The sequence below is a fragment of the Centroberyx affinis genome, unplaced genomic scaffold (assembly GCF_046629955.1).
Source record: "Centroberyx affinis isolate AG114_WGS23_722 - 3 ecotype Tasmania unplaced genomic scaffold, CSIRO-AGI_Caff_v1 ptg000874l_1, whole genome shotgun sequence".
Classification (NCBI taxonomy): domain Eukaryota; kingdom Metazoa; phylum Chordata; class Actinopteri; order Beryciformes; family Berycidae; genus Centroberyx; species Centroberyx affinis.
The window spans coordinates 18,508-31,732 of record NW_027279466.1 but is presented as its reverse complement, the minus strand read 5'-3'; the positions used below and the strand labels follow the sequence as shown (position 1 = coordinate 31,732).

At 47.2% G+C, this 13,225-nt stretch overlaps 1 protein-coding gene across 6 annotated transcripts in view; it reads right to left on the bottom strand.

Moving 5' to 3' along the window:
* LOC139645491 (ephrin type-B receptor 3-like) overlaps positions 1 to 12,771 on the bottom strand; it is a 34,170-nt gene extending 21,399 nt beyond the window's left edge. For all 6 annotated transcript variants that reach the window (XM_071521210.1, XM_071521211.1, XM_071521212.1 and 3 more), the window contains exons 1-4: positions 12,711 to 12,771; positions 7,290 to 7,962; positions 2,860 to 3,015; positions 1,194 to 1,529 (exon numbers count right to left, since the gene is read on the bottom strand). In XM_071521210.1, the coding sequence (XP_071377311.1) occupies positions 1,194 to 1,529; positions 2,860 to 3,015; positions 7,290 to 7,962; positions 12,711 to 12,767 (1,222 nt within the window). In that variant the 5' untranslated portion in view covers positions 12,768 to 12,771. The remainder of the gene's footprint in view (positions 1 to 1,193; positions 1,530 to 2,859; positions 3,016 to 7,289; positions 7,963 to 12,710) is intronic.
* Positions 12,772 to 13,225: the final 454 nt, after the last annotated feature.

The window sequence follows — 13,225 nt, the reverse complement described above, 5'->3', positions numbered from 1 at the left end:
ATATGTAGGGATGGTCCTGGGACTACAGCAGGGGGATAATCTGATCACAGTTGATGCTCTCTTGCCCCTCCTTATCCTTCTCCTTCTCCTCTCTATCTGCGCCCGGCTGACCTGGGGCACCCGAGAATGGACAGTGGTCCCTGTCACCCCAGCACCCGACCCCTCATAAAACAATGAGGCCCTCACATGGGGCCCTGTGGGGCCTTGGGGTCCTAGACCCACAAACAGAAGGCATTCTTGAGGCGTCTTTTAAGAACAGGAACACAAGGGGAGAGGTTAGAAGCACAAGGCCGTGGAGAAGAGAGAGATGAGGGGGGATGGAGCAAGAGGTGGAAGGATAATCCTTGGAGTTTGTCTGAGCCTGCCTGGAGAGTAAATTTAACATAGTGACTAAACACACCCAAAACACAGCTCCAAAACCCTGTGAGAAACTCAACACATAGACCAACTCACAAGGACCACGATGTAGAGTAAGCTCAACAGCACTGAACCTCATTAAGGTCGTTTAAGGTAAACTCTGGGCCAAACTCAGCCCACTAAAAATACCAGCTTTCCCAAGATAATTAAAAACGAAACACACACACACACACTTCTTATCATTCTTATCATGCACCAAGGCAATACGTTCAATCTGAAATGGGATTAACCCTGACATTCAATTTACAGAATAAATCTCCTAGCAAAAAAAATCCACACATAACCTATCCTTATTACCTTAAATATTTCTACATTAGTTGAGCTTCTATCTTGTCTGAAAGAAAAATTACATTGGGCTCCGCACAGATTGCTACATTGGCCTAGTTACTGTTGTTGCTGTGGGCTGGAGGAGTGGTGGGTTGGAAGCAGTGGGCAGCTAGAATACTGCAGGTTCAACGCTTTGAATACACGCTGCCTCGCTATTGCTATTTGCAGTGGTGTTAGTACAGAGCACACTGTGGGCGTGTGAAAAAGGTCCCTTTCTGTGCTCATTCAGAAGAATGTCTTTCTTCTCAATCCCTCCTCAAAAGGGAATATGTAACATACACCTACGTGCATACAAGAAATTGATCAATGCATCTCAAGGGCCGCAGAACTTATTCTTCGACATTCTTTTCTATCTTTCTTTAGAGACTCATCGGTGCCTACGAATTCAATATTGACCTTTTGACACTCTTTAACTGCGTCAACCTCCGAGCGTCGACGGCGGCACCTACCGGCCTGATTTGTGGTGATGTTCACGGCGGAGAACTGCGGCGTGTAGGGGCTCTTGTTGGACACGCCGTTGACCGCCTGGATCTCGAAGCTGTACTGCGTGTGGGCCTGCAGGTTGCGGACGGCCACGCGGCGCTGGGTCAGGCCCAGGTGGCGCGGCGAGATGTCCACGTTGTCGTCGCAGCGCGAGCACATGCCCCGCTCGGGCAGGCACTTCTTACAGATGACGTTGTAGAAGATGTCGTCACGGCCGCCCGAGTCGCGTGGATCGCTCCACTCCAGCACCAGCGAGGTTTCGTTGACGTTGGAGATGACGCTGCGCGGTGCGGAGGGCACGGCTGTGGAGGGGGAGGGGGAGGGGGAGAGTGGAGGAGATGAGGAAAATGGGATTGGAATCAGAATGACTTTAATCTCCATGCACAATGGGTGTAAAGAAATTTGTCTTGGTGACAGTGCAGAGACATGCTGACAATTTACTGAGATTCATAGTACACCGTGACACACATACAACTCACATATAGTGCAAGAAATTGTTTACATTCTACATACACAGTACATTCAATGTGCTAATAGCTGAGTAGCAAAGCATTTGTAGGCCATTTGCAGTGTACTTCATTACAGGAATTGTACGAGAGCTCCAAAACTTGTCTTTGGTTTCTTATCATATTTCTCATTTCTTTGCTATTCAACACAATCCATGACCCAGTAAATATGAGCCATCCCTTGTGCTGTGGTATTAGTCCATTTTTCATGCATTAACTAGAAATATTTTTTTCACACATAAGACATTGTTGCAGCAGTTCTTTCGAAAAAAAAGAGGACAGGAGTTCAAATTAGAATTGCGTGCTCACTTCCACTGTGTGTGTGTGTGTGTGTGTTTTGTGTGTGCGTGTGTGTGGAAAGTGCTGGGGGGGACGAGCGAGACAAAGTATTGGCAGAGCCCTGGCAATTCTTATCCAATTACTGGAGCCTTATCTCTCACTGCACTGTGGGAGAATCAAACAACCCCCCTGACAACAACAGAAAAAAGACCTTCCTCTCTCTTCACCAGTGAACGGATTAGTTCCTGAATATGTGCGTTGCTTTGCTCTTAACTAAGGCACTTCCACCATAAAAAATCCCTCCACTTTCTGTCTCTAGAGAGATGGCGGCTCTGGGAGAGATAGACTGCGTGGGGGGGGAAAGTCGGCTGATAACGTTCTGGATAACGTTGGGAAAGCAAGCGGAACTGTTTGCCGTCCGTGCAGCACGGTGGGAATGGACTCCTCTGGGGGCGATAAACGCTACTGAGAAGTTCAGAGAGGGGAGTTTGAAAGTTAACCTTTGCCTCTCAGGCAAGAATGAGGTTTTATGGCTGCCAACACATTTGGTTGCCGGCTGGTGATGCGGTGTAAACACATTCCCATGTAATAATCAGAACATTATCTATAATAGTGTTTCACAAACATTTTGGCTGGGGGAACAGTTGTCTTGTTGTCTATGGGAGCAGCAAATAATAGCATTGGCACCTTTCGGGACCACTTACATTATGACTAGCACATGGTAACAGAGTCTGTCTACGTCCGATAACCACAGCAGGGACAGCTTGGCAGCGTCCTGGGGACAGCCACCGATACCCAGTCCTTAGTTTGAGATCTATACAGTCAAAAGAACCCCGTCTTGACTTACTGGTGCAGGCGGAGTCGGGTGAGTCGGTGTCCGAGCGGTAGTAGCCGTTTCGACAGGAGCAAATGCTGGCTGCTCCTGAGCTGGCCCGACTGTTGGCTGGGCAGGGCGAGCAGAAGCCCTCCCCCTGCTTGGACTTGAAGGTGCCAGGACTGCAAGCTGATGGCAAAAGAGAGAGAGAGATGGAGAAAAGAGAGTGTGAATATGAAGCAGTGGGTTAGGGTTAACGCTAGAGACAACACAGCGAAGTGATGACGTAAGATGCCGGTACTGACATCAACGAAATGGTATAGGAACTAGCCATTAAACAGATGAAGCATTGTGTTCAAAAAATGTATACATCCATTTTGCATAAAACAGTTTTTCTTCATGTGCATTGCTAAATATTTACAAAGCACAGATGGTTCTAAAATGTGATTATTTTGGAAGAAAAGGTCTTACTTCAATAATAAACAAAATAAAGAGCTTACTTCAATAATATTCAACAATGTGTTTTACTTTCATGCATTCAATTAATTTAAATAAGTACACATTTTTGAATGAATCATATTTTTCAAATGGCCAGTATCTCATTTTAGAATTAAATTCTTATTTTTACTCTTTTCATGTTTCCTATCCTTTATTCTGCAAGAGTTGGAAACGCATCAATTTCTTGACAATATTGGATGGTTTTATACTCGTGTGTGTTATGTTTTGCCTTGAGGCCTGTTTGACAGCTCATTGGTAAAAATGACTGACAGGTCTCACTTTGTGCTTTGAGTGTGTGTGTGTGTGTGTGTGTGTGTGTGTGTGTGTATGTGCACATGCACGTGTGTATGCGCGCACGCAGTTGTGTATTTGTTTTTGTTTTTCCCCCCTTTTCCCTCCCCTAGGGAGAGTACATCCTCTGCAAACTGTAGTGGAAAAGGAGAGGGGTTTTTGAGCAGCATGTAGCTGTTTGCATAAACCCATGCTCACACGCACAGACTGTCAACAAAAATTACATACACAACCCTCAGAGCAAAAACGCTGGCATGGTGCTTTCATCTGAATTTCGTCTTTTTTGAAATACATATAAACATACACACAGAGAATCAGAGAGGTAGTCATACCGCATGCTGATGCGTACACAAACATGGGTGTGCGCGCACACACACACACACACACACACACATACACCTTCCTGGACTCAAAGCTAGTCACTTGCCAGTAATGCCCAATGCACTCAATGCTAAGAGGCTTTTCTCAAAAGTAAGTCTGCATCTCTCCTTCTTTCGGATCAATTCCATTTGCTGAAACTGACCCACAAAAAAAGCTTAGCCATATGAAATTGTAAACTACCTTCAATTTAGCATCAACCTGACTGGTTCTCGATTAGGTGATGCCTAGTTAATCTGATGAAAACAATGCTGGCCTTTGTAAATGCCCTATCTGTGTTTATAGCAGCCTGTTTGGAAGTTTATAACTGAGGTGATAAGATGCGTCTGTGCAGGGAAGCACTGACAGCGGCACACACTGTGATCCAGAACACTTTGGCAGGCTCCATATCTTTGATAAACTGTCTCGTTAAAAGATGAATGAGTTTGCCGCGGCGCTTAATAAAAAAGATGAGAGCAGGTGAGAGAGGCAAAGTTTACGGGGGCCAGTTGATTAGCCGACCCACTAGCGCATTCGCTCATCAATGTCAAGGACGCACTGTTATGTTTGTCCCTCAGAATGATAATTAACACCGCAGCTTCTGAGTTTGTTTTTTGCTCCCTGTTGAAAACATCCAAGGTTGGAGGTCAGCTCCACAGCAGAGCAGTTCCCGTTCCTGTCACGTTTTTTTTTCCCTTTTTTGAAAGTTCAATATTAGCACAAAGCTACATTAGTCGACTGCACCGTGTACACTAGCACTGAGTGTGTTTGTTCTTCCACCATTAATCAGAGTCATCCACACTGGCGGCTAACAGGAAGTACTACCTGATAAACGGGTTAGAAATGACCTCAAATTTTAGCAGGCGGGAGAACAGTTTCTTTGATTCGACACGGCGGCTCATGCAAGTTCATCCAAGTTCACGCAACGGAAGGTAAAGTAGGTAAAGTACAAGCATTTTTCTCAAATCGCAGGGGATGAGAGTATTGGTTTTTGAACGTGTTAGCCTAATGAAAGATGTTGAGGGAGCATCCCCATTAAAAGAGGCAAGTTTTTTCTGGGAAGGGTTGAAAGTGCTGATCAATCGCTTCCAATGAGGTAAAGGGGTCATCCGCTCCCTTTCATCCTCCTCCCCCTTTTTGAGGAACCACTACAGAATGAGGGAGAAAGAGAGAAAGAGGAGGGGGGAGGAGAAAAGGGAGAGGGAGAGGTGGTGGAGGAGGAGGAGGAGGAGGCATAGAAAATGCTAATCCTGCAAGCTCTTTTTTTCCCCGCAGCCCTCTCTCTTCCCCACCCCCCTGTCTCTTACCCTCTCATGCAGAACATAGAGCTTAAGGAACTGATTAGAATGTATGCTGAAATTGGAAAGTGTGGAGCAAGAAGAAAAAAAAGTGAAGAATAGTGGGGGTGAAAAATGTGGAGCGAAACGAGGCAGAAAAAAAAAAAAAGGTCTCGTCGATTAATATTCATGCGGACATCCTTACTGTAACTCCGGTGGCGTGTTAATGAGAGCAACGGCCTTCAGATTAGAGAAAAGGGAGGAAGAGGAAGAGGTGGAGGCCAATGCAGGGAGAAATGGTGGGAGAGAAGGAGGAGATAGTTTGGAACGAGGAGAGCCAATAGGAGAAAGGGAGAGTCAAGGCGAAAGGATGACAGAGAAATGACAATGGAGTAAAAGAGTGGGAGAGGAGAGTGGACCAGAGGAGAGGAGAGAGGAGAGTGGGCCAGAGGAGAGGAGAGGAGACCAGAGGAGAGGAGAGGAGAGGAGAGGAGAGGACAGAAGAGGAGAGGAGAGGAGAGTGGGCCAAAGGAAAGGAGAGGAGAGGAGAGGAGAGGAGAGGAGAGGAGAGGAGAAGAGAGGGGAGGAGAGAAGAGTGGACCAGAGGAGAGGAGAGGGAGATTTATCCCTTGTGGTTTCCTCTGAGGCTTGATTAGAGAACGTTTTATCAGGGACCAGTCGCCAGGGCTTTAACCTTGAGCTGCCAGGAACAAACAAATGAGTTTTTAACCACATACACACTGCATCAGATTTACTGTGCTCGCCCTCTGTCACACACACCACACACACACTCTCCTCCTAAGGGTGGGCACACATTCAATATCCAGGGTCTGCCAGAAGCTGGCAACGCAAAGGATCCGCCCTCCCCTCTGTGTGAACATCAATATGGACACCTAACAGAAGGCATCTCTCTCTGCTTTAAGGAAGAAGATTCAGCCCTCTGAACCCCGCCGACGACGACTATGTGGATGTTGACATGTGTGCACGCAAAACACACACACACACACACACACACAAAACACACACATGCATGTACAGAGGCATTACAATCAACCCTGCCGATCGATAACCCCGACAACTCTTGTCTCTCATTTTGCCATCTCTCCATTTGACCTATGCACCCTAGGCCTAATTCTCTGCACCCCCTCCCTTTCACTCTCTCTCACTCTCTCTCCCTCACACACACACACACACACACACACACACACTTCCCCCTCCAATCCTCTCCTCCTCATCTTTCCCCTCCCCTTGCTGTCACCTGCACTCCATTTCAGCTGAGGCCCTGCTGTTTTAATTCACCTTGGTCTCAACCTCTGTGAACCCGTCATGTTCTCCATCAGACCTAAAACCGTCTTAGGGCCTCCCAGCACTCATAAGCTGACAGCCTCCTCTACATTTCCATTTATTTATCAACCAGCTGCCGGGCCAAAGTGAGGTCAGAGTAATGAACAGCCTGCTGACAGTGTCGCCTAGTGTGTGTTATTCTATCCTGCAGCCCTTGGATTAATGTGTCGTCGAAAACAAAACAAAAAAATGGCTGATAGTAATGTGGCAGCCAGGCAATATAGTGGTTAGAGAGATTGTCCTGTAACCAAAACGATACAGGTTCAATCTCCACAATAACCAATGTGTGTGTCCAGATGAAGTGTCCTTGAGCAAGTCACTGACCCCATACTGCTTACTCATTGTAATTCACTCTGTGTAAGAGTATCAGTAATGTGCCGAAAATGTAAATGTAATTTTTCTTAACAGTAATAATAATGTGATACATCATTGATCCCCCTGGGGAAATTCTCTTTTCGCTTGCCCCGCTCCCCACCCCACCTTTCAAGGAGGTCAGAGCACAGCGTGAGCTACAAAACGGCACCCTGGGAGTTGGTTCATTGACTTGCTAAAGGTCAGATCAGCAGGGTGAATGCTTGCCGACATATAGGGCTTGAACATGTATTATCCGGTTGAAGGACGTCTCTCTAACCACTCGGCCAACTTGCCATCCCAAAAATTGAGTAACGCAATCCTGGATTGACTTAAAACACTCACCTTGACACTGGGTATCCTTCATGGCCGGTTCAAATCCAGACGAGCAGGTGCAGGAGCCGACGGGGACCATCCACTCACCGTCCCCATTGCAGTAAAGCTTCAGAGGCACGGACACCTCCAGGGCGTTGGGGACACAGGTTCCCGGTGCGATGACCAAAGACGTCGCCTCGGCCCCGGTCGCTGTCTCAGGGAAGACGGCAAAGTTGGCGATGGTGGTGGAGCACTTCTTATAGAAGACCCTCACTGAGATGAGCGACATGCAAGCACCAAGGTCCTGGAAGGCCAAGTAGAACCCGGCCTTGGACAGTGGCCCGAAACTCCGGACTTTTGTGTTTACCCGTCCGGACTCGAGCATGGAGAAGCTCTCGTCGGGGGCGATAGTGTCCACCTTCACGTAAGGGTTCTCCATCCAGAAAGGGCTGGTGGCCGTGGCCGAGTCTGAGTCGGACTCATAGTAGAAGAGGTTGAAGGTCTCCTTGCAGGAGCCGGGGATGTTAGGGATGCTGTTGCAGTCGCGCACTGTGAATTTCATCTCCACGTATACGCGCAGCACATCCTTGCGTGGGATGAAGTCACTGCGCAGCCAGTTATTCTGGTTGACTTCACGTACGTTGCAAACTTGGTACGTCCGGATGGGGTTCATGGCGTCATCGTAGCCGCTCACCTCTTCCCACTGCAAAGAGAGGAGGAGAAGAACAGGGGTGGGTTAGATGATGATGCCTTTGAAAGACAGGCAGACAGACAGATAGACAACCTTTCTGTCTGTCTCATATACACAGATTTATAAAATGCACATTCACCCATCTCGGTCCACCTGCAGTTACAATTTGGGGAGCTGCATTCAGTCACATGGCATGGCGAAGGAAGAACAAGAATAACAGGGATGTTAGGACCTAGTGAGATAGAAGCAGGGGGAAATGAAATTTTTGCTTTTTGGGCCTTTTCAATTACGTCCCAGGCGTTTCCCCTCGCCTTCGCCACGCTACGCTTTTCATCTCTGGTTACTGTGGCGATGAGCCAGGGACGAGGACGGCAAATTCATCACAATTACGGCAAACTGTCAGCCCCCCCACCGCAGAGCCACCACAGCATGTTTACCTCATATCTGTTTGGAAGTAGCAGCCACATTGCTTCACAACCAATTACGCTTCAATTACGGAGCAATGATCGCATCGTCCTCTAATACAGTCGGGGAAAAGGCGCCGGTTAACCTTCACGCTTTCTCTTTTTACACTCTTTTACATCTTTCAATGTTACTACAGTACCCAGGGGGTGAATTACCAAGGATAAAATGGGATTTAATTTTCTAAACTTTGATTACCAGCTTCATTAAATGAGCGCAAGCAAACTAGACTCTGAAAGCTTTGGAACGAGACACTGTAATGTAATGCGTTTTTCAATCTCCAATGAGGACATTACGATTAAATCAATTCACTTCAAATAGGGATTCCCCTGTGTGTGTATGTGTGCTCTATGTGTTTTGGGGGGTCTGTAGAATGCGCTCCCCTTTCTTTCCACACCAAAATATTGCATTTATATTTTAGTTAAAGCTCTTATCCTTAACAACTGATGATAAGTGATCAGGTAGGGGTTTAACAGGACACATGGCTCAAACTATGAGATTGATCCTGTGACTTTTCGTTTACAGAATGGTCTTTCAAATCACTCTGCCACCCTGCCACCTCCTAAGACTAAAACACTGCGGTCCTAACCGCCGAGGCACATCTATAAGAAAATTTAGTGCCTAAGGTTGCACTCTCGGGACAGAAGTTTGCCTCAGAACATTTGACAGTCTCGAAACTCCAACAAAAAGGCACCAATTTGTTCTCTAGAGCTGGTTGTTTCCGTCTGAGCTCTGAGCATCTTAATTAAGGCTGTGATATGGATGTGGTGGAGACAAGGCTATTCATCCAAGAACCTGGAGGCCTTAAGGGAGAGAGGGAGGGAGGGAGGGAGGGAGAGAGAGAGAGAGAGAGAGAGAGAGAGAGAGAGAGAGAGAGAGAGAGAGAGAAAGAGGGGTGGCGTAGCTCGGCCATGTGGCATTAAAACGATGGACCGATGAGAGAGAGAGCGGGAGAAAGCGACCAGAGGGAATCGATAATCACCAGCCGGGTCAATGGGACGGCTAAAAGCATGAAGTGTCAATGGGTATTTAGTTCAGCGTAATAAATCACCCGCTGCAAGAGAGCGATAGAGCCAAGTGTGTGTATGTGTGTGTGTGTGTGTGTGTGTTTGAAAACACTTGTGTGTTTCCCCAAAGTGTGCTTGTCTAGCCTGAGTGTGTGTTTGTCTGCTTGCATGTGTGTGTGTGTGTGTAGAGAGAGAGGTCATCCCCACAAGACACACACCAGCGCCAGACACTTGGAGCAGGCCTGCTTACCAAACCTGAATGAATTAAGTAGGTCATGTGAAAGAGGGTCAAGTTTCTTGGCATCGATTTCCAACAAGATGAATCGTTATGCGAGAGTCGCAATCCACTCCATTTTCCCTTTGTCCTTTCCAATCAAAGCTTCAGATTTTACTTTCAGATGAAACTGGACCTCAGAGCAGACAAGTCAAAGGTAAGAAAAGTGGTATTTAAGCTCTAAATTGGGACTTCACCTTTCCTGTCTGACCTCTGTGAGAACTTAGACAGATAGATGCGCCGTCTAAGATTAGTGTTAAATGTTAGTTGCAATGCTAGCTCCAAAAGGCTAAGTGCTAGCAATTAGTGTGTGGGTTTTTCAGCGAGTACTAGCTGTTCAAGGCTAATTCTGAAAACATTTTAGCTTGTTCATAACATGTTTTAGCATGCTGTGGGCACATACAAGTCTGTAAGGCAAACTCGTAGTAATACGCTAACAACAGTTATTATCTCTACAGGCTAACTAGCTAGCTATCTTGTTATCGGCGTATGGTTATGGAAAACCCTGCGGGCTTCATTCCAGGCCCGAGGAGAGCCATTAACCCCTACTGAAGAATGGAATTCCCCCTTCACCACCCATCTGTTTTGGGGGATAAATGACACAGCATATGCACACACACACATGCATACAGGCAGACACAGATAGTGAAAATGGGAAATCCAGACACCAACACACAGATGCAGAGAAGAAATCAGATAGGAGGCAACATGTACACACACACACACACACACACACACACACACACACACACATGCATGCTAATACAGGCAGACACAGATACTGAGAATGAGAAATCCAGATGCCAACATGCAGACACACAGAACTGAAAGCAGACAAAGACAACATGTACACAACACATATGCATTGCATACGTGAGCCTATAGGACCCTGGTGTGTGAAGACGCTGCCTTGCAGATATCAAGACTTACACACACACACACTAAAGGCGTTCACACCTGGGATTTGCACCAAGACTTAGATAGTATACTATATGCCTGTTGTCTCTCCCGGGACTCGTCTCCAATGGACACAGCGAGGTTTCCTCTGTCTATCTCTGTCTGTTGCCTTATCCATACGTGTTGTGCACCGCTCTGGAGCGTGACTAACAGCTTAATGGACAGGGAGAGTGAGAGGGTGGAGATAAAGTGGCCTCTTCTCCACAAACAAGAACAAGACAGAGAGACGCTGTGACTCAGACCTGGCTGGACAGGGTGTGTGTGTGTATGCGTGTGAGTGGGTCTATTTCTTAGATGTTTTAGGATTTTTTTTCTTATGCTTTCTGTCTCTCTCTCTGTCTGTATGGGCGTTTCTCTGGATTTCACTTAATCTCAGTGTCTCTGCCCCCCCTTCCACCCCTCTCAGTATGTTGCTTTGTTTGCCCTCTCAGCCACTGTATCGCCTCCTCTTAAACACTCCTCACCCGTAAGAAAAACAGGCTGCGACGATCTCGTTGTGAGACCGCAAAAGCAGACAAATAAACATAAGCAGAGAGCGCGTTGTGCATAAATAAAGACACGAAAGAAGACAGCAGCGGGGACTGCATTTTTTAGTACGAGCGAAGGATGAAAGGGGAAAATATAAGGGGGGGCAAGTGGGAGGGAAAGAAAAGATAACTCAGGGACGAGCACCGTCTGTGGCGCATTCCGCCGCGAGACAAAACAAAAAAGGGAGGGGAGAAATTCATCTTCGTGCGAACAACAGAATCAGCCGAGCCTTTTGGTTCGCGATGGGGGAAATCTGGAGCGCAGGAGGCTCTCCACTGTATGTATAGCTCCTGAAAAGGAGCATCTGTTGCGGGTTTGGTTGGAAAAAGAAAAGGGGAGGCGTTGTTTAGTGTCTGTGCCATCCTGCACCGGACCGGTGGGAGCATTGCTGCTGCATAGGAGCTTTACGAGGGGGAGGAGAGAGAGAGAGAGAGAGGAGAGGGAGAAGGCGAGGGAGGGAGGGGAAGGAAGGTGGACGGATGGGAGGAGGGAGGGAGGAAGGGGATAGGAGGGCACGAAAGGGGTGTGTGTGTGTGTGTGTGTGTGTGTGTGGGGGGGGGGGGGGTCGTCCTAGTGATTGTTGCAGCTGAGGTGGCCAGTGTGTCTGGCTTCATTAGTGCTTAGTTACTCGGAAGTAAAGGAAGGAGGAAAGAAGGAGGGTGGGCGACTTCCAACAGCTGGGGTGGCATCGCTGCGAGCGGGGTGGGGTAAAAAAAAAAAAAAGGGGGCCCAACCCTCAAAAGACAAGGGCCAAGTCAGAGGGCCACACAAAGGCAAGGGGAGGAGCGCTGGCGGTCTTTGAAGTATAGCTGAGGAGGGGTCAAGACTCTTTTTCCTCCTCTTTAGCCCTTTGTGGAGACCACATGGGAAAGCAAGACGAGGCTGTCACTGGCACTTTGTGCGTGGGAGATTTGGACGCCCGGACGCGCAACAGGTCAACGCCAGGAAATATTTCACAGTCTTCGGGGGGTTCGTTCACCAGGAAACTGTCATTTTTCAAATGTTTTAAGTGCAGTGAGGCGAGGGGAAGGGAACATCTGCGACTGGGCGGGTCGGTGAAATTAGATCGCAGTGTATCTTTTTCTGCTTACTAAAAAGCGCATCCTGTGGCACGCTCATGCATATCCTGTCGAGTGATTTGCTGGAGAAGTTGTACAGGAATCCGTGATTGCAAAAAGGCGTGTAAACATATGTGCAGACACGCACACACGCGCACGTAGACACACACACACACAACACAGAACACAGAAATCAAATACAGAATGCACTCCCACGCATACAAACAAGGTGCAGAGTGACGGTTAATGTAAATCTATCAACATGCAAATATTAACATATATAACATGACATTTCAATTACTAGGGAAAACATCCAGCAATAGGGTGGGCACATTTGCTTATATATTAATTTACTTATACACACACAATCATATCTTTCTTCTCTCTCTCTCTCTCGCCGTCTTTCTATTGCTAAATCACTCTTACTCTCATGAACACACACACACACACACACACATACACACACACACTCACCCCGGTCTCAGGGTGCGCTGTCCAGGCTAATTCTGTCGTGGCCCACTTCGTGTCCATCAGCGTCTCTGTAAACAGAAGCAGACAGATAGAAAACAACCAGGTCAGACAAAGAGAGAATAGACTGACAGACGAGATCAATAGAACTTTCAATAGTTTTACAACATCGTCATAAATACATAAAACTTCTCAAATGATACGCGGATGACGTAGAGGCTCGACGCTCTGACCAAAGAGTACGCTGCACTCAGATAACCGGGTGAAGGCTGGGGAATAACTCATTGACAGAAAAAGCCCGCCATAAGGAGGCTTTACATTCAATTAGACGAGAGATAGAAGTGTGTGTGTGTGTGTGTGAGAGAGAGAGAGAGAGAGAGAGATAGGCCGACACACAGGGAGAGAGTGAGACACCGAGAGATCTAGGTGGGTGATCTGTGGGCTATTGTGTGACATTTTATTGCGGCTCCTTGTCTAGCTAATTAGTTTTAATTAGACGTTTGCTTTTTTACAGGGAGAGG